At 39.8% G+C, this 21,239-nt stretch overlaps 1 protein-coding gene across 3 annotated transcripts; it reads left to right on the plus strand.

Moving 5' to 3' along the window:
• The first annotated feature begins 1,758 nt into the window (after positions 1-1,758).
• Positions 1,759-19,837, plus strand: LOC102227625 (homeobox-containing protein 1-like). 3 transcript variants are annotated; one of them, XM_023345211.1, is made up of 11 exons: positions 1,759-2,509; positions 4,901-5,348; positions 5,522-5,607; positions 8,718-8,828; positions 9,068-9,133; positions 9,990-10,217; positions 10,846-11,002; positions 13,837-13,919; positions 15,987-16,082; positions 16,973-17,091; positions 18,093-19,837. In XM_023345211.1, exons 1-11 carry the CDS (start codon positions 2,428-2,430, stop codon positions 18,240-18,242), a joined length of 1,626 nt encoding a protein of 541 aa, XP_023200979.1. In that variant the 5' UTR covers positions 1,759-2,427; the 3' UTR covers positions 18,243-19,837. The 3 variants fall into 3 exon arrangements, with proteins under 3 accessions (XP_023200979.1, XP_023200981.1, XP_023200980.1); XM_023345212.1 differs by lacking the exon at positions 9,068-9,133 and having other exon boundaries at positions 2,428-2,509; positions 18,093-18,242; XM_023345213.1 differs by lacking the exons at positions 9,068-9,133; positions 9,990-10,217 and having other exon boundaries at positions 1,763-2,509.
• Positions 19,838-21,239: the final 1,402 nt, after the last annotated feature.

A 21,239-nucleotide genomic window follows, 5' to 3' on the forward strand; every position in this document is an offset into this window, starting at 1 on the left:
CCATCGAAAACGAGTCACTTTCTTGACCAGTTGTTCCAGACATTAGCTATTTTCTATTTGCTACCATGAAAGCTGACAAATCAAAATACATAATTTAAAAACTGCAAATGGGGAGCACAAACAAAATTTTGTTTGTCCTGGGAGAAAAATGTTCACTACAACTTTAGATGTTAGGAATTCATGCAGCATCTATGGGGTAGCAGCCAGTGCTCAGTCACCATGGTAACCGACTGTTGTATTAGCTAGTTGGTAGTGGTAGTCTATTGGTAAAAAAAATTAAATAAAATAAAACCAGCGATCTCTTCCAGTTGAAACCAGACGTTTATATGCATTTTTTAAAAGACACAACAGTTTCTGTCTCTCTATATGAAAGCGGATTAGACCAAACGTCTCATGTTTTAGGTTAGTTAGAGTTAAAATTATTTCTATTTGCTAACTGTCAAGAATAACGAGAGAAAGAATCTTTCAGAGATTTATTAATTAATGTCTTAAACCTTTATTTTTGAAGACATGTCCTGTGGTCTGTCACAGACTATTGTCACATTTGCAGAAAAAAGGAGTAACCTTGTAAGAATAGTAGCAGAATCCTGATGTGATGGACTGGAATGTGTTCATCATTAATCGGAGGTATATTTACTCTTTCTTCTCATATCTGTATATTGATATGCAGATGTATGTATATATCTGTATACATTGCAGACTTAAATATTAATGTTACATTTATGAAAAGTCTCCCAGCAGTTTCGACCATCAGGGGGAGTCTAGCGCTGCCCGTACTGTTGTAAGTTGTTTTTCTGCAAAGGCTTGTGAATACGTTTTGTTGCTAACTACATTTATACTTCTTGTTAGTAGATGAAGTCAGTAGCTCACATCAGACGATGCTAACGTTGCATATATTTTCAGAAATAAGTTAATGCATTGTTGAGTAAACATAGTTTTGGGCTTTGGAAAATTTGTTATTCAGAAATATTTGTTATAACAGCAAATTAAATAATTTTGCATCTGCTATTTGTTACCTTCATGTTCGTGTAAAGACCTCTTATAAACAATTGCTTGTAAGAAAACCATGTGATTGTTTAAAGTTTGGAGTCATCGTTCTGTGTGTATGCATGTACGCAACAATAACTCATTCAATACACACTATAGCAAATATATATTATCATAAAAAGTTGTTATAAAAACTTACTGTAGCCATCCACTGTAGCCACAGGCCACCTGTAATATTTATACTTGTCTTCTACCCTCAATCATAGGGTAGAAGACAAGTATAAGATTTCACACAGAGGGTTTTATTCAAAGAACTAACGTTGTTAGAGGTAGAGGATCTCAGAAATATGTATATAAAAAATGATACATATAGCACCAAGGGGTGCTGTATCTCATGCCCCCAAACGGCATAGGAAGTTGGCTTTTTTAATATACTCCATTAATTGCATGGAGACCTACTCTTCAATAACTTTAGAGACAAGGTAAGAGTTCTAATTACTGATATCAGCCTTATCTACACAAAATAAACAGTCTTTCTAGAAGTTTACGTTTTGTTGCATAAATGCAACAAAGAAATAATAAACCAAACATAATTTTTTTTGTAGTCATTATAACTTAATTTTATTGTTTATTATCCAATGCGCAGATGTGAATATAACTTCCCTGTGCGCATCGCCAACGTCAGAGCGCATCTACGTCAGAGCGTTTTGGCCAATCTGCAACAACGTCTTGTATGAACCGGAAAGGGTTTTCGGACTGTGGGGCCTGGCAGTGGTGTTGGGTCTTGAGAGTGGTGTTGGTGGGGCAGTTACGGTCCCCGTTGCTAGTAGTTAACAAGCTAAGTCGCTAAGTTGACTGCGTTTAAGTTTTTCGGTAAAACACAACCTATAGTTGCTTACAGCTAAGCATAAAAATATAGATATTTGTTGCTATTACATTTTCTAAATTGTTTGTTTTATCACTTTACCCACAGGGTGCAAGTCTTGGTAGATAGCTGAAATAAGTCAGCGTCAAGCTGTTCATAGACCAAATTGAGATTTCCGTTGCTCTACAAAATAAAAGCATACCGTCAGACCATTCATGTTTTGATCACAAAATGCTTCACAGCGTTAACACAAAGCTGGGAACAATGTAAACGCAACGCAAATTGAATCCGTATCTAAAAGTTATATCTTCTGGCCCAGTCCAGATACGACATGTATCATTTTCGCTTTTCTTTTTTTTTCTTCTTCTTTTTGAACAACTCGAAATCTCTAACAGGATTGTTTTTGTCGCTCAGGGGAACCAACCGGAGTTCATGTCGCTAGCTTGGCTAACCCAGCCTGCTAGCGAGTGATTTGCCAGCATGCTAATGGGGACAGTTTAACCGCAGCACACTGCAGTGAGTCTCTCCTGTCTTGAGTCCGTAGAGGTTCCAGCCGATCTGAAGTCCGCCGAGCCATGCGACAGTGGTCCGTCCCCACTGCGACCCTTCGCGCTGAGCCACTCCCGGGGTGCCTGTCCGTGTCACCCCCTCCGTCGGGTAAGTGGGGGAAACATCGGGAAGGATGAGAGGGGCTGTTGTTGTTTTGTTTTTTTAAAGGCAAAACTCAAGACAGTCGCTTACAGTTTTCCAGTGAAATAACATATTTACAGAGTAATGCGTTGATAATAACCAGTCGCCCAATTCTACCTTGTTTATTCACAAAGTTTATATATATATATATATATATATATATATATATATATATATATATATATATATATATATATATATATATATATATATATTATCCTGAAGTGCGTAAAAAAAAAGAATGTAGTTAGTTATGAATAATAAGAGACCGTGTCAAATTTCCTGTTGTACTCCAAACGACTGGCCATGATGTTGAAGAAAGCGTATGTTAATTTATGCATGCTGCGAGGATTTTACTTTAATTCTTCCCTGGGCAAACTGACCAAGGTTAGTCTCAAGTGTCTGTGCCAAGTGTTTGAAAGCTTGCCAGAACTTTGAGTGACCCACTGGTTCTACAGAGGTGAATGCAGTGTTTTATGTGCAATTTTATAAACCAGTGTTCTCTAACGCAACCTCCAGAGCCTTGGAAAAATATCCCAGCCCTTTGAGCTGTTTCTCTCACCCCCTCCCTCCCACCTCATTGGTAGTCATGTCACAGTCACAAACTTGAATGCATTTTTCCTGAAGTTTTCTGAAATAAAACTGCTGTTTAGCTGCATGTGGAGTACTTCTCTACATGCTTTTACACCTGCAGGCCAAAATATTGGCCAACTCTTCTTTGCCAAATCTCAATTTCAATTTGATCCAGCATTGCAAACATCCAATGCCTCAATAAGAAAATAAAAAATAAAAAAATCCACCATTAGTGAAACAATTCTAAAATATATATGCTGTAGTATCACAAGTTCAGTCCAACTAGTCTGGACAGTGTTTGTGATCACCAGTTTTCCAGTATTGAGAAAAATTTAGAATTGGCCTTTGACTGGGCCAATCTGATTCCTAAATTTGCTGTCTTTCAAACACATTCAATTATAGCTCCAGCTGGATGTTTAGAGTCATTATCCTGCTTGAAAGTGGGGCCTAATAAGGAGTGATATCTCCCCAGCATGATGCTGCCACCACCATGTCACGCTGCTACACGGAGCTGGTTTTGGCTAACACTTCGGCTGTGTGGTAAACTCCAAACAAGACGACCTATGACTTCCGCTACATAACTTATAATTTTTTCTGTTGTTTTTTTTTCCATAAATATCTGCTTCAGAAAATTTGTTGTAATTTGTAAAGAACCCCCGTCTTCTAACTGTTTTTAGGTATTCAAATAAGGAAAAACGTAAAACTTTAACAGAAAATTTTGTATAAGTTTGGATACGTTCCTTTCTGTTGAAATTAATAGATAATAAAAAAGCAAAAATGGAAAAAAGTAGTTTCCAACGTAATGACAGAACATACCCCCCATCTAAAACATGGGAGTGTTTAGATACAGTTACGCTGGTATTTTTCAGTGTAACTCTTCATGAAAAATCTATTTGTTCCATAAAAAACATTTATTATTAAATTTATGTTTAAATCATTAGTTTATTCTTGATCATATTAAGGATGAGTTTTAAAGCACCGGTGCGTTCCATAGAGCTGTAGGTTGCAGACGGCTGCTCTAAATAACACATAAATACACTTTATTTACCTATTAGTGACCCTCTGAAGGCAAGTATTTACAATGGATTTTATTTGGACGTGTCGGGATAAAGAGGCTCAACGCAGATACATTCCAAAGTTTTCCGATTTTTACAGAAAAGAAGTCAAAAACCACAAAATATTTTGGTCCACTTCACAGCGTTTTATAATTCTGCACTATTTTTCTCTTTCACATAAAATCCCAGTAAAATATTTAGAACCTTCTGTTTGTAATGTGAAATAAGGAGAATATACGTCTGATTATAAATATTTATCGCAAATATGATATTTTTATTTCAAATAATGGCACACTATTTTCACTTATAGTCTTGTACAGTTTATTATTATTATTATTATTATTATTATTATTATTATTATTATTATTATTATTATTATTATTATCATCACTGTTGTTAGTTTTACTCTGGTATTTTATTTGTTTTTTTTATACTTTTAAGAACTTTTTTGAGTGAATCTTTACCACTGAATTTTCCCTTTAACATAAACAATGAAGTCTGATTCTACCAGTGAATCATTCCATTTGAATACTTTTATGCCTGTTTTGCTTTTTAAGCTAACAGTTGGACACCCACAAAGACAGGGAGGTGTTTGATTTCGAATTAGCATGCCTTATCTTATCTGTTTCATCTATTAATAATCCTTTGGTCGATTATCAGTGTGGAGGGGATAAATATAGCGGCGTGTGCTGTTGGTAACGGTTTAGAACGCCTCGCGTTGTGTCTGCAGACCCCAGTATGGAGGCGTGCGAGGTGGAGCCGCGCTACACCATCGAGCAGATCGACCTCCTGCAGCGCCTGCGCCTCTCCGGCATGACCAAACCCCAGATCCTCCATGCACTGGAGTCCCTGGAGAGGCTGGACCCGGACCATCGCCCACCGCCACCCCCGTTGCCGCCACGCTGCGACTCCCACCCGGCCCCGCCCAGCAGCGCCACACCCGCCGCCGCCCCCGCCCCGTCCTCGTCGTCCTCCTCGTCGTCCTCCTCGCTCTCTCTGGCCTCGGCCACCACCCAGACCTCGGGCCTCGAGGGCGCGGCGCTGTCGCCCAGCAACAGCTACGAGGCTTCGCCGCCACCCTTGTACCCCCCCAGCGTGGTGGTGCAGCGGGCGTTCAGCTACGATATGATGGGCGAGGAGGAGTGGGACCTGGAGGAGAAGGTGGAGGAGTACATGAGGTGAGAGGACGACAGGCTCATTATCCACAAGCTGTATCCGAGTTAATTCAGGTCAGGCGTTCAGGGACGGCTGGGAAAAGTGAATCCTCAGCGAGGAAAGTTAGTTACCCACTGGGTAATTGATTTTTTTCTTTTCTGTTAACTTGATGAGTTTTTCTCTCTTTTTTTTGCAGAAGAGACAGCAACCTTGTGAAAGAGGAGATCAAGACGTTCCTGAACAACCGGCGGATCTCTCAGGCCATCGTAGGCCAGGTCACAGGTACTCCTCCTTCATCCACATTGAAACGATTAATCGTGTTAGTCGCGATGAATCGATTATTGGAGTATTCGCCAAGTAAATTAGTCGTTGATTAATCATTAACTGGAGCATACAAAAAAGACCTGCTGGGAAAAAAAACAGCACCGTAGAAAACAACTGTACAAAATATAAATATGTTTTTATCTGTAAATATGTTTTTGGCATCGTTTTAGCTCCAGGCGATTCAAATTCACTACAGGAATACTATGTTATTACATTTTAGGCCATACAATGGTTATGTTCTTTTTTAAAGAAGGAATTGAATTATTTGATTTCTTTTGCATCAAAAGAAATCAAATAAGTTTATATTCTTATGTTGTATATAACCTTTCTTTTATACAACATAAGAAAGGTTAAAGAGGTGAACAAAAAATCTACAGAATGTGTCATGTTTTTTATCTGATTAACCAATTAATCGTCAGAATAACTAATTACTTAAATAATCGTTAGTTGCAGCAGCAACATTAAAAAACAACATCAATGAAGCCAAAACTACTATAAAATACATACACATTTTCCCTTTAAGATAAAAAACCCCACCTGTGTCTGTAAATTGTGTTTCACCCACAACTCCTCGTTGGCATTATTTTAGCTTGACCCAGTTCAAATCCAGTAAAAGAGTACTGTTATTGCATTTTAGGCAATATAATATTTATGTTATTGTTTAAAAAAGGAATCAATTATTTGGTTTCTTTTGCAGCTTTTAATGTATTTCTAATATTGTCTATGGTTTAAGAGGTGAACGAAAAATCTGCAGAATGTGTTTAAAAAAAAAAAAGATTAAACAGTTGTCATAATAATCAGATGCTTTCCTTGTCTGAACATGTTTTTAAGCTGTGCCACATGTTTTCGACTGGATTCTGACTTTGACTGGGCCACTTTGATTTAAAGCAGTCTATTTCAGCTCCAGATGTTTGGGATCCACCTCAATTTTTTGCAGCCTCTTTGATTTTCTTGCAGTATACAGTACTGTGAAACATAAATCCCAACAGATTTCTGCTCATTTTTTGCTTTTGTCTCGCACTTAAATGTTTCAGATAATCAAACTTATGCCAATGTTGAATAAAGATAACTCACATAAACACGGAAAGCAGTTTTCAAAAACTGATTTTATTAATTTATGGGAAAAAGCTATCCTGTATCTCCAGCCATCTTCTCACCAACTGATGATGGTAGGTTTTAATACGCACCTTGCCCTGTAACTCCATGTTCTCCCCCCCCCCAAAATTGCTATAACTTCATAATTTTCAAATACATGAGTATTGTTCATATTCATAAACATCACCAAACATTATTAAAATTCACATGAGTTGGGCTTATGACTCTTACAAAAAGTACAATGTCTGCAAAACAATCAAACAAAAGAACAAATATCAACTCTTGAAATAACTCATTTTGATGTAACAGGATGACACCGAACTTTTTTCAGACTTTTGAAAACCAAACTGACAGTTTGACATTTATTTTTTTAGAACCAGTTCTAGGACCAATACTGGTGTCGCACTGGAACTACTTTGAGTGGAAGCCTCTTATTTTAATGGCGATGAAAAGGGGTGATGGTGCTTTGTTTAGCAGTCAGGACCAAAAAACATTTATGCTGCAACTGGCATATGAGAAACTGCTCAATATTTCCAGTCAGAGCTGGTTTTATGTTTTCTAGCAGGTCTCTTAACTTATGGCAGGGCCTCATGAACTCTTCTCCACCTTCTTTATTCTGACCAACATGATGTAATCGGAATAAAAACAGCTCATGAATTCAAAGTTGGTGATGCAAAGAACAATTTGACCCTTCGCCTCCTGTCACCAAATTTTCTGTCGAGTCTGTCCTTCTGCTGTCATTGAGCCTAAATTACAGCTAGGTACAATTAGATAAAGCCTGTTTGCAGACTGATCGAGCAACGACGTTTCTCTCCTTGTCCTTCGGTTGTTAGCGTGTGGAACTTAAAGCTTTTCATAGATAAGATTTGTCCTACTTATTCGTAGTATTTAGAGGTATTCATAACACTTAAAAACTCTTTCACATCTTTTCATGTTTTCATATTTAATTGGGATGATAAACCAACAGAAATCAGTGCTTCATTGTGAAGTCAAAGGATTAAAGATCCATCGTTTGACTTTTATCCTTTAAGCGCTCAACATACGTCAAAGGACAAAAGTCACTTCCGACATCACTTCCTCTCTAATCGTTTCCTGTGGAACTTGAAGTCTTATTTGATATATATAGAATTTTTTTAACAACTGAAGTTAACATGGCTACCTGTTTGTGCTATAAAATGGCACTTGGGCTTGAAACGCGTAATACTGGCCCTTTAAATTTGATTTGATAGGTAAAGGTAATTTTATTTATATAGCACATTTTCAGCAACAAGGCAATACAAAGTGCTTTACGGGAATTAAAAGGAAATACAAACAAAATAACAAACCAAAGGAAAGCGCAAAAGAAGAAAAAGAATCTAATGTTGATCTAAAATATGTAAACTAGGTGCTCCTGTTCAGGGTTACTAAGTATCCTCTGGTTGATACCCTGACGATGAACCTGAATATGTGGCTTTAGAAACAGACCCACTTAATTTGAGATTCTGTGGCAAGACGTGCAAAAGATTGAGGAAGTTTGAAGTGTTTTACAAAGAAAAAATGCTGTATTTCCCATATTTACAATTCCTCGTAAGTGTAGTTTGGTATAATATTAGGTAACACTCAATAGAATAGAAAAAACATCCAGAAAGAAAGCTGGCAGACAAAGTGAGAAAACATTCCTGTGGCATCTGTCTGTGTTTTAGCTTTGATAATGTTCCATACAACAACCTCTCAGTTTTTTTTTAAAAGTCTATTAATACGAACCCTAATAATAGATGTGAGAATGTAGAAGATGGGTCTTGTTTGTGTCGTTGTGGCATATTAAAACGGAGCACCGCGTGTCTCACGATGCCACACACGTCCTTTAATAAAACACCGGCGTCGACGCGCCTTCATTAAATTAACAGGGAGACCGTTGATCTGCGCCCAGATGTAATAAAAACGGACAAAGGAAATGATTTGTTGAAACGATTCGTTTGTCCTCCGCTGCGCAGGCATCAGCCAGAGCTACATCTCCCAGTGGCTGCTGCAGCAAGGCCTGGAGATGAGCGACTCCAAGCGCAGAGCCTTCTACCGCTGGTACCTGCTGGAGAGGAACAACCCAGGTGAGGAGACGGAAAACCACATGGGAGTTCTATCAATGCCAGCCGCAGACCAACTAGCAAACATGAGGGTAATGGGGGTAAATTAAACGGATGATGATACTGATTGTGTTTTTGTGAATTTTGATCCACCGCCTGCTCACCTTCACCCACCCCCAACCCCAAAACCCCTACATCACTCCCTCTCCTCATCCCTCCTGCATGGCTATTCTTTTCTGCTAACGCCCAAACCGCTCCTCAAGGTCTGCGAGGTCAAGGAAGGACTCGGGACACATCTATGGTTTCAGAGGGAAGACAAAATGATAAAGGTAGCCCCGTCACAGGAGATTCTAATCGATAAACCCCACCCCACCCTCCTCTAGTTAGGAAGTGAAGGTGGTTTTGTCTGCGCCGGCTACAGTAACAGCTTGAATCGGTTCTGACCTCTTCGTGTCCTACAAAGCAGCTACTTAAACACACACACACTGAAAAAAAAAACTGTATTCAAGATGCTCCCGGCTCTTCTTTGTGTTGGGTTTAACAGCATGTTACCACGGTAAATCATGTGACTTTTTTTATTTGAGTACTGAAAAGTAGAAACAAGTTGTCTGACACAGCATCTGCTGTCAGACTTCGTGTTACTGCTTTTTTTTTTTTTTTTTTAATCACCCAAGCAAAGCTTTGCTTCAGCTCCTCCACTGTTCCCAGCCCTGATCCTATAGGTACTCCAGTGCTGGTTTTCATCCCTACATGGCTAACGGTCTTTAGATGGAATACTAACAAGAATGATTCCGCCGTGTTTCCTAGCCGAATACGGCTGCTGTCCTTTTGCTTCTCACATAAACTCCTTTTGACCTGCCCGTCATTAAGAAAAACCCTCCAAACTTCAGATCAAAGAGTATTTATTTTAGATAAATTGACCCTTTGCAACTATGTCACGTTGAGGCGCCACGTCCGTAAGTGAGGGATGGGAGGATTGCACAAACGGCTGCCATTGTTTTTGCCGTTATGGCTTCTGCTTGTCCAAGTCGAGATAATTTGTCTGTGCAAAGAGTCAATACAGAACGTCTTACGGCAGGTCTACAGGAGTGTGCCAAAGAAAACATCCAATTCGCCTCCACCGTCTGGTGTGTAACCCAACCCCGCGGCCTGCCTCAATGACTTATTGGTTTTGTCCCAATGAAGGCCTGAGGTGGAGTGAAAGCCAGCACAGCGTGAGTCCCATGGCCAGGGCCAGGGCAGGGGACAGAGATGGGACGGTAGCAGGGGCGAGTGGCACCCTCCCCAACATCTTCCCCAACCCCAACACCAACCTGATGCCCAACCACAACCCGTCCTGGAGCAGGCAGAGAGAGCTGCTGGTGCACCTGCTGCCGTGGTACACAGCCGCCGCAGCGGCTGCCGCCCAGCCAGGTAACCGCGGTCTCGGCGGCGAGCTGCGGAGGACGCCTTCGTCTCCTTGACAGCTGTAGTCCTGAAAACTACCGTCGTTGTTTGTGACAGGAAATGGCTAAAACGGGGTTTATGTGCTTCTGACTCTTTTTATGAGTAGATTGTGGCCATAGAGTTGTTGAGAATTTTTTTTATTTTTTTACATACTTTACTGCTTCTGAGTTTTAGGATCTTTGTTTCTGTGATATACAAAAATTCAGTAGAGAGGCTTCCGTTGAATTTCAAATTGGACTGGGCGGTATGGCCTGGATAGAAGATCTCAGATTTTTGTCATATCAGATCTGATTTGACAAAATTAGAAATCAAAATCAAAAATGCAACCTGGAATTTCCCAAACTCCTAGTAGAAGCGGAGCATTTCCACATTCCAGTTGTTGACAGGGATCTTTATCACGTAAAAATGTACAGGATGTCAGAAGATATAGTGAGGTAAAACTTTATTAACATAAAGCCAATGGACAGGCCCCTGATTTAAAGTTGATGTTTCACTTCTGCCCTTTGGGAGAAGGATGGAAATTTGGTCGAAACCTGACTTTACCCAGCAGGTCTCTTACATTTTGCACGGTTCAATTGGATCCTATGTTCCTCAGGTGCGACCTTGTCGATGCGCTCTTTGGTGAAGGAGGAACCCGACTGGAGAACGGGTATCATCGCCAGCGACAGAGCAGGGATCGTAGGCGGTCCTCTGAGGCTGCGCAGAGGAAGCAGGTTCACCTGGAGAAAGGAGTGCCAGTCCATCATGGAGAGGTGAGCGTCTTTTAAAGACAACAGCTTATTTTAATACAGAACTGTCCGCAAACGCATTTGGAAAGAATTTACATTGTGTAAGTTGAATGAGAACTTTTGAACCCATTTACAGTATTATTATTTTTTTGCTTGGTTTTCATTATGGAGCATGGGAATTGTGATAACTTGGTTCTAGTGTGTGCATTAGGGATTGAATGGCGATTCTCCCAGTGGTTTTTGGAAATCAAACCTGTGTCAGTTTGAGTTTTCCAGTCTTCTATTTTGCAAAATTTCCTTTCTGTCTTTTCTTCCTTTCTCGTATTCATCTACCCTTCTTTATGTGTCCCTCTATTCGTTCATTCCTTCCTTCCTAGATTAAATCCTTCCTGTTTTTGTTCCTTCCTTTCTCTCTTTCTAGCCCAAATCTTTCCTTGGTTACTTCCATTCTTCTATCCTCTGTTCCTTGTGTCCTATCTTCCATATTTCCTATCTCAGATCATTCTATGTTCTCTTTATTCTATATTCTATATATATATATATATATATATATATATATATATATAAGATATTCTTCCTTTCAGTCTCAAATCTTTCCATGTTTCTTTCCTTCTACTCTGCTTTCTTTACTGTCAGTCTTCCTCCGCATCTCTTTATCTCTAGTTCAAACCTCTATGTGTCCTTCTGTTCTTTTCATTACCTTTGTTTCTTTTTCCAACTCCCTCATTGTTTCCCCTCTTTTCTCTGTCTTCTTTTCTTGTTATTCATTCCTTACCTAGCTCCTTTCTTCCTTACACACTTTCATGTTTCCTTCTCTTTGCTATCTCAGATTCCCTCTTCCTTCCTTTCTACATTTTTCTTCTCTCATTGTTTGTTCTGTCCTAACTCCCTGCCATTCTTGGTCTTTTTGTCTTTTTTTTTTGCTGCTTCCATATTCAAATCCTGTAGAAAGTCTGTCATAGTGTTATAGTGAACCTCCTGTCGTTCACTAGACAAATATATGCGATGAATATGGGCGCCGCAAAGTGGCCGTAAAATAAAAATGATCTTTGAAAGAATGGAGTTGGAGGCATAATAAATGATACAACGCAACAGTAGGAACATTTAAATTGGAAGCTCTAATCTTTGAATTCTGGCCCAGGAGCCAGTTGTGGCCCTTGAAATGATTTTGTTTGTCCCCTGATCACAGGTCAAGAATGGTAAAGAATTTGGCAAACAAACTACAAAACAATAATTACCCAAATAATTTGGAAATCGTCAGATTTTCTCCTAACAAGTCAACAGTCCGAAGTACGGGTGGACATTCATCATGATAAATGATATAATTTATTATTTATTTATCATTTATTTATCAATTATTACGAAAAATTTCTTATAAGAGTTTTGATTTATCATTGTCTCATTACATTTCTATCATTGATTTTAAATATAAAACAAAACTGACCATATTATTGGAAATATTTTGTATTTTTCACGATAGTCTCAATATATATCCGTAAAATCAAAAATATGATATAATGCAGGGTCTGGATGCAGCATAGTGATAAAAATCTAACTTTCTTTTCAGTAAGTAGTGTCCTGAAGAAACCTATTTCAAATGGAAATGTTTGTCGATAACAATATTTCTGTTTGTGGCGCCATAAATGCTGAGTCATGCAGTCACAGCATACCTAAAAACAAGTTTTTTTTATCATCATAATCTTTATTGTTACCATAGTAGTACCACAAAATATTGAGATAAAATTTTAAGTTCCTGGCGCCGGCCCCTGGTACAAAGTCCTTTTTATGTTTTGGACCTTTAATGATTTACAGATTTCATAAAAAAATTTGTTTTTTGTTGAGAAGGTAAAACTTAAAAAAAAAATAAAAAATCAATATATACAGATTTTTGCATTTTCCATTTAGTTTAATTTGCCAGTTTTGGACATCACTGTCATCTCACAAAATTATAAGTTGCCTGAAATGAATCATTGTGATAATAATGAGTAAAGCTAGAAAAAAAGTTCATATGCCTTATTTTAAGCCAGAATTGTATTTCTAAGTTTTATATCGTAAAGTTAATACATCTAAAACCAAAAGTATACCTGAGGTATTTATTAATAATAATAATAATAATAATCTTTAATAAGTATCAAACATTGTTTCCTGTTTGTTCTGCATGTCGTTGCCCTCTGGATAGCAGCTCTTTCCCTTCATCCCTTTCCCATTACACATCCATTCACCCTGCTTTGCCCCCCACACACACACGCAAGCACTCACACAGATGCTGACAGAAAGGAGCAAAGCACCCGCTGTGTTCAATTGATTTCTCTATTACATCGGTCGGTGTAAGTGTAGTGCAGTCTGGGCTCTCTCAGTAATAAGAGCAACACAGACAAGTCTCAGCAGCCAGCAGCGCCTCCAGATTACGCAACTCTGCTGCAGTGCTGCTCCTTACGAGCTGGTTTAGACCCAAGGACGACACAGCAGAGGTGAAGATGATGTGTGTGTGTGTGTGTGTGAGGGAGGATGTAGAGGAATTGATCCCTGTGTGTTTTGTAACGTGAGATAATGATTTAGCCCATGCAGCGACAAAAAAAGGACAATGACTTCAGAGAGACAGGAACGCTTTGAGCGTTAATGTTCAGCTTTTTTATATATATATGTATGCATATGTTAAAACAGAAACACGATTTGTTTTAAACGTTATCCAGCTGTAAAAGCATTGGCTTCCAGTGAGGAGCCTTCCTTATGTTCACACTGTGGAGGAAGTAGACGGAAAAAGTGACGCGGCACAAACAGGCAGAAATGGTGTCATATCTGCAATATGCAGAATAATTGTGAAGTATTTCTGGAAGCACTGTGACGCTCTCTTACAGCTTCTTCATGGAGAATCAGTATCCAGATGAGGCGAAGCGCGAGGAGATCGCCAGCGCCTGTAATTCTGTCATCCAGAAACCAGGTTGGAAGGCCATCATTTTTCACCCAGATTATTTTCTCATTTTGATTTTTTTTTTGGGGGGGGGTTCCCGCCTTTTTCCGACAGACCAGGAGATTCACACACCTCCAACCATATTATTGAGCTACTGAGAATAAACGCAAACATCGCTTTGATTAGATTTTTTCCCCTTTTACCTACAGAGACTTTTGCTTCCTCTTATTGGATAGAAAATGCACTTCCTCCTCATAACTTCGGTCTGTAATTGCTTTAATCTCTGGAAGGGATTCAGGTACTTTTCCAAGCATCATTTTGAGATAACTTGCTTATCACGACGCAAAATTCATTTGGTCTTTACCAGATTGTTCTTAGTGTAGTAGATAATAATATTTCAGGAAAATCTTCCATATGCAGGTACAAGAACTTAACTTGGTACAGATGTTCCCAGGGAATTTGGGGGGGGGCTGTTAGCCACAGAAAAAAAATCAAGATGACCACAAACCCAGTGGTCGTGAAGGAAAATTTATTGTTGCACTAGATATGCTGATATTTATCATGGATGAACACTTTTAGTGTCAAATCATACATAATTGGAACCATAGAAATCATATTTAATGACGCTTTATTGAAAACCGAAAGAACGAGATCGCGGACACAAGCGGCTGAAATGGGTTTTCTCCATAGGGTGTCTGGGCTCTCTCTTAGAGATAGGGTGAGAAGCTCGGTCATCCGGGAGGGACTCAGAGTAGAGCAGCTGCTCCTTCACGTCGAGAGGAGAGGACCAGTTGAGGTGGCTCGGGCATCTGGTCAGGATGCCTCCTGGACGCCTCACTGGTGAGGTGTTCCAGGCAGGACCCACCGGGAGGAGGCCCCGGGGAAGAACCAGGACACGCTGGGGGGACTACGTCTCTCGGCTGGCGTGGGAACGCCTTGGGATTCCTCCTGAGGAATGGGAACAAGTGGCTGGGGAGAGGGAAGTCTGGGCCTCCCTTCTTAGGGTGGTACATCCGCAACCTGACCCCGGATAAGCGGAAGAAAATAGATGGATAGATGGATGGTGCTTTATTGACATTTTTATAAAAGATGGCCACCATGGCTGTTATAGAAAAATATTTTTTGCACTAAATTTACCAATTAGACGAGTGTTTGGTGTTAAATCAAATGTAACTCTGCTAATGCTAAATTGCTAAATACTTACAATTTTCAGAAGCTAATGCTAAATCGCCAATCAGACACATAAAAATGGCTGGTGTGAGACTCGCAAACATCCTCAGTTTCGAATTTTGCTACCTGTTATTGCTTGAAAGTTGTATGAATAAGAGAACCAAAGTCAAAAACATATGATGTGACATAAAGTTAATCCAAGTCACGAAAATGGGGAACGTTTTATGGTAAGAACTGTTTTAGCTGACGGTCATCTCGAACAGTGAGTCCTGATCCTGAAATTCAAGTGGCTAATGAGAAATATGAAATACATGCGACCTGACTGGGGAGCATACTCATTTTTAAGCTTGTATCCACAGCTTGTATCATAATTTATGAAATAAGGATAAAACCAAAAACCTGTGTGAGAAATGGAAACCTACGGCTTTCCTTTTGTCATGTAAATGGACAAAAGGAGATTAAATATTTTGTTTGGAAGGATTTTTTTTAATGATATGCATTTAAATTGAAATAATTTTACACCCTCTAAAAGGCTAGGTCATTTTATCATGTCTTGATTTCTAAATAACCCAAGAGTTAAAAAAGGGTGTGTTTGACAGGTTAGTGTCGACCACTAGATGGCACTTCATCCCCAAAAAACAAAACAACCCTTCAGTCGTATTTTCCATAAATACAGATCTTTTCTTTATCTTTTCTTCCATTGGTGTCTCTTTATGCTTTTGGATTATTTGTGAAACTCAGCTTAATGATTGCAGAGTCTTGGAGGAACGAATATTAGACCTTCTGTTCTTTTTTTTTTTTACAACACTTACTGAGTTTCTTTATTATTATAAAAAGTTAATTTTGCCATTAAATAGAATAAAATGGATCCTACTTCAGTACTGTATGAACAGATCCAGTGTGTTACTCATTCCTCTCCTGCTTCAGGCTGTAAGCTGTCAGAGTTTGAGCGGGTGACTGCGTTGAAGGTGTACAACTGGTTCGCCAACCGTCGGAAGGAGATGAAGAGAAGAGCAAACATAGGTGAGAGCGGCTGACCTGACAAGAGCCGGCCAACAGTTCACACACACGCACACACACACACCCACACCCATACAAGGCCTTTTCCACCCAAGGCCACCGTTCCGGTTCCCAAATTTGTTTTCAAATCGTTGTCGCACGTTTCCACAGAAAATAACGAGGCTCCACAGCACAAACTGTGGTTCAACTCAGGCACATCTCTCTGTGATGTGCAGTAAGAGTGAACACTCTACTGATTGAACAGCAGGATTACAATTGAAAGGTCAAAGGACTGTTAAATTAGCAACAAAAAAACAAAAAAAAAGCTGGTCTTTTTTGTAGATGAACTACTTTTCAGGAAACTGAAGGTTTGTGGCTTTCGATTAGAGTTTAGATGGGGCCTAAAAAAATCCAAATTTTGGGGCGGGCTATAGGAAAAATCTATAATCTATAAATTTCTATCGTGGAAACGGTGACAATTCAACCTTGTTTTTCCTAAACTAAGTGTCTAAAACTTCCTCAAGCTTAAAAACTACAGTACTTAAGCTCTTAAATATGGACTATGTTATTTTACAAGCAAAGTCTTTCAAACTTTTTGGGGGGATTTATGGAATCTGAACTTACAATCGAAAGCCGACTTCAACTTTCTCTGTGTTTTTATTCACCGCGTTGCTTGTTGTAGTCCATGAAAACCATTGAACCCTACATCTTGCTACTGCGCTCTCCTACCGCGTTGTGTAATGCCCGCTGTTTTCAACGCATGCTCGGCTCCACAAACTGGTGGAAACGGCGTCGGCTCTCAACAAGGCACCGAAGTTTGAAGGCAGCAGAACCAGCTCAAAGATGAGCGTTCCTTCAGTGGAAACGGGTTATGAGTGGTCAATCTCTGCTCCGTCCTGTTTTGTCTCAACCAGAAGCCGCCATCTTGGAAAGCCATGGGATCGAGGTGCCAAGTCCGAGCTGCCACTCGAACGGCGAAGAGGGAGAGCTGCAAGAGTTTGTAGATCAAGTGAACCATCGGTTCTCAGAGCAGGTACATGAGCGAACGTGGAGCCACTTGGTGTACATTGTGTAGTGAACGGTCACAAACACAGAATCACCAGCATAGCCTTTTACCTACACTGTCATCCAAAACTATTGATTTCCTCCCTACATTTTTACAGACACAGACTTGTTCCTTATTTGGGTTAGTCTCTAGCCAGATTCAATAAATTTTTTTTCAGTGATTTCAGAAAATGAAGATCTTACATTTTGTAGATTCATCACACATATGTTGAAATATTTCAAGGTTTTTTCTTGTACTTTTGATGCTCGTGGCTCACAGATAAATCAGCCAAAACATTCAGTGTCTCTGAAAAGTAAAATACTAACTTCAATTTAACATTCGATTAAAAAAATGTATATTATAAATAGAAGTGCCCCATTCTGAACATTTTTTTAACCATTTTCTTTGATTCAGTACTTGTAGCTTTTTACAAGTACGGTACCTGAAAATCTGTTCGACTTGAACGTTGATTGGAGTTTCCCTTTCCAGTAGACCAATGACCCTGACCATACATCTAGAGTTAAAATGTATGTTTTCGAATGGGCTAGTCAAAGTCCAGAGCTAAATTAGGTTGTAAATTGTTTTAATATAAGGTTTCCTCCTCCTTCCTCATGTCAGTTATCTTGGTCTTTGAGTTTGTCACGTAAAATTGGCCAAAGTGATCCACTGAAGTTTTTGTTTGACACATAAAATGCAAGAAAGTTGATTTCTATTGTGTTGTCGGATGTTGCGTGTAAATCTTTAGAGCTACACCTGAGCTCCCTCATATGTTAACACTGTTGGACCTCACTGCCCTTTGTGTTAGCAGTGAACTGCTCTGTGGGAGTCGATGTGCAGCAGCAGCAGCAGAACGAGCTAACAGCAGGCAGCACAAACACACTCTGGAAATCTTAAAGCCGCCGCTTTGATGGCTTTAACAAGCCAACCGAAACTTTCTGAGCTGCTGTGTAGGCAGAACGGCCATCTTATTACCCCTCTGCCTCTCACAGGAGGACGCCACTTCCCAGAAAATCGTTGACCAACAAGATGGCTCCGCGCTGATCACTGGGGAGGCGATGGCGGCCCCGCTGAGCCCCGACCCTCAGGGGGCAGAACAGAAGGACGGGGATTCAAAAAGGGAGTCTGTGGACGAGGAGTGACTAAACCCAGCCAGACTTTCAATCGTCATGTCTGAATATTATTCAGTATAAAACAGAACAGTAAAATGCCTCCTGCTCCACCCGCGGGTGGAACCTTCTGGGCCAATGGAAGGATGGGGTTGGGGGTTGGTTGAAGCCCTTTGAGGTGCCTCAGGTGAGGAGGCCACTGCATTTATCAACAGTAATCCTGCTTATAATAATGGCAATATACAGTCTACGTATAGGTATATAAGGTCTGTGATATATAAATCAATATATAGTGCATTCCAAGATGGTATCAAAATGCCTAAATCCTGTGAGGGGAGCATTATGTAAAGGACGCCTCACCATTTGAACATAAGCTGTTTTTCTTGTTTATCTTTTGCTACATGTCTGGTTTACTCCAGCTGCTGAGTGGAACAAGCTGAGCCTGCAGGTCAGGTTTTGATTGGCTGTTGTAGAGAGTGCGGCTTCTGTCTTTTGATGAAACAGAAAAGACAACAAAAAACAAAAAATCGCCGTCTTGTTGCTGGGTTGTCTTTGTCTGGTTTATAAAGCGATTGATAGGTTTTAATCAATCAGCACGTGTCGTTGACACTAAATCTGTACAACCTGGAGGGATAACTCAGGTAATCCCAAAGTGACAAATTGCACCACCTTTCCTTTTATTCTGTCTGTGTATTATTTTTATTTTTTTTAATCAAAATTGTGCTAAAAGAAAACAGTGTTATTTATACTTTTTTGATTTCATGGTGTCCCGGACTAGAGATGCTCCGAGAAGTCAACTGCTGACTCTAATCAGACAATTTTCAACAATCAGTCCAAAACAACCACCACTACATGTAACCAATAGCAGGTAGAGCATACAGCCACACTCTTCTGTGTGGATGTTGTTACTGTGGGAAGAACACTTGATTATTTTCGGTTTTAGTCATAAAGTTAGTTTTCTATGAAATGTTGAGACATATCTGCATATTAATCAGGCCGCGTGAGAGAGCAACACTTTTAGCAGATAACAGGAAGGCTGAATAGACTGGTGTACACCAAAACAAACAAAAAAAAAACACCTGGGCATCCTGCTGTCTTGTCTCCCAAGTCAGCTTTATAGAAATTCAACTTTTAGACATTTGACCCAAACAACTTACTTGCATTGGATGGAAATTGCAAAGCCTATGCCCACAGAGGACTCTGTTTACGGAAAGGTGCGGCGGTCTCTCCGTGACCGTTATGTTACGCTTCGGGGTGTGACGTGTCGTATACTGAAGCGCGAGAGTTGTCCACAGGTTGGCGTGTAGGAAGGCGTGTGCGAATACGTACGTCCAGCAGCTACGTGACCGCGCTCGACTATTCAACTCAGGGCGAGGAGTGGGAGAGCCTTTAAGGTAAGAATTTACATATCACGGAAAACACACAGGCTGCTGTTTCAGTAATGCTAGCGAACTTACCGCTAATATAAGATGCTACAAGTAGTTTAGAAAGGTAAACTTTGGGATAATTCCGCCTTCTGATATTGTAATGAAACAGTTTTACACAACTGGCCTTTCACACAGAAACAGAATATATACAGTACAGACCAAAAGTTTGGACACACCTTTTAATTCAATGAGTTTCCTTTATTTTCATGACTATTGACATTGTAGATTCACACTGAAGGCATCAAAACTATGAATAACACATGTGAAAATATGCACTAAACAAAAAAGTGTAAAACAACTGAAAATACCCCTTATATTCTAGTTTCTTCAAAGTAGCAACATATTGCTGTGATTACTGCTTTGCACACACTCTGCATTTTCTTGATGAGCTTCAAGAGGTCGTCACCTGAAATGGTTTTCACTTCATAGGTGTGCCCTGTCAGGTTAATAAGTGGGATTTCTTGCCTTATAAATAGTCATGAAAATAAAGAAAACCCATTGAATTAGAAGGTGTGTCCAAACTTTTGGTCTGTACTGTACGTCTGTAATTTAATGGGTTTCAAAGCCGGTTTGAAATTGGCCACAGAATCCTGATGGGTGCATCTCTAGGCCTTACACACCTACAACCTAAAGTGTGGTTGTTTTTGTTTTTTTGTTAAACTCATTGGTGCTGTTTAATCTCATGTCAGAGTCTAGCCAAAGAGGCTAGCTTGGTTACATAATAATGTAATCGTTCTTATTTTGATGTATCCATATATGTATATCGTTTCAGAAACGCTAAAACTCGCTTGTTGCGTCTCCAGGAAGGCATCAGGCACCTTTTCCTCTCTTGCTGGGATAAGCTAAAGCTTCTAAGCTCCTGTACGTTTTGTGCAAAGCTGCACTTCAAAGTGAACCTCACTCTTAACTAATCCCTCAAAACCTCACAGAGGGTGTGTATTCTTTTAGTTATACTGTCATATTTCCATACCCAAGGCTGCAGGAGTCGAGTCTAATTGTTCATGAAATGAACAATCAATACTTTATTGTCAAAGGAAGCCACCATTGTTGCCTCCTAATGCCAAAGCTATGCCAGATAGAGCTAATCTACAGATGCCCAGAGCAGAGAGTAGGTTTATTTGCTCCGTTCAACACTAGCCACCTCAAGCTTACCTCAGAATGACTGTTTTTAGGAGGGATTTCCTGGCTGACAGCAGCCGGTGAATGGAACTGTTTCTCTTCTGAACGGTGTTGTGTGTCATGTAGCATTTACGGCATTGGGCTTCGTCCTGTGTTCTCAGTGTCCAGTCACCTCCTCAGACAGTTCTGCTGTCCAGCTTAGGACAGGAATCCCCCAAAGCTGCAGCGGTTTCTTATTGCTGCGCTCCTCTGCATAAGCTTTTATCTAACAAGGGAAGACAATAATAAAAGTGTACACAATCTTTGTCGAGTTTCTCTTGATCATTCTTGCGCAAGTTAAGGTTTGGCCAAGATGAAGAAGCTTGTATGATTCAGGTAAGGAATTACAATCTATAAATGGCAGATCCCACAAATTCTTTCATTTGAGCTCTTGACAGTTAGGTTTTTACTGTTAAAGAGGATGTATTATGCAAAATTAACATTT

Source organism: Xiphophorus maculatus, chromosome 13 (assembly GCF_002775205.1).
Source record: "Xiphophorus maculatus strain JP 163 A chromosome 13, X_maculatus-5.0-male, whole genome shotgun sequence".
Taxonomy (NCBI): domain Eukaryota; kingdom Metazoa; phylum Chordata; class Actinopteri; order Cyprinodontiformes; family Poeciliidae; genus Xiphophorus; species Xiphophorus maculatus.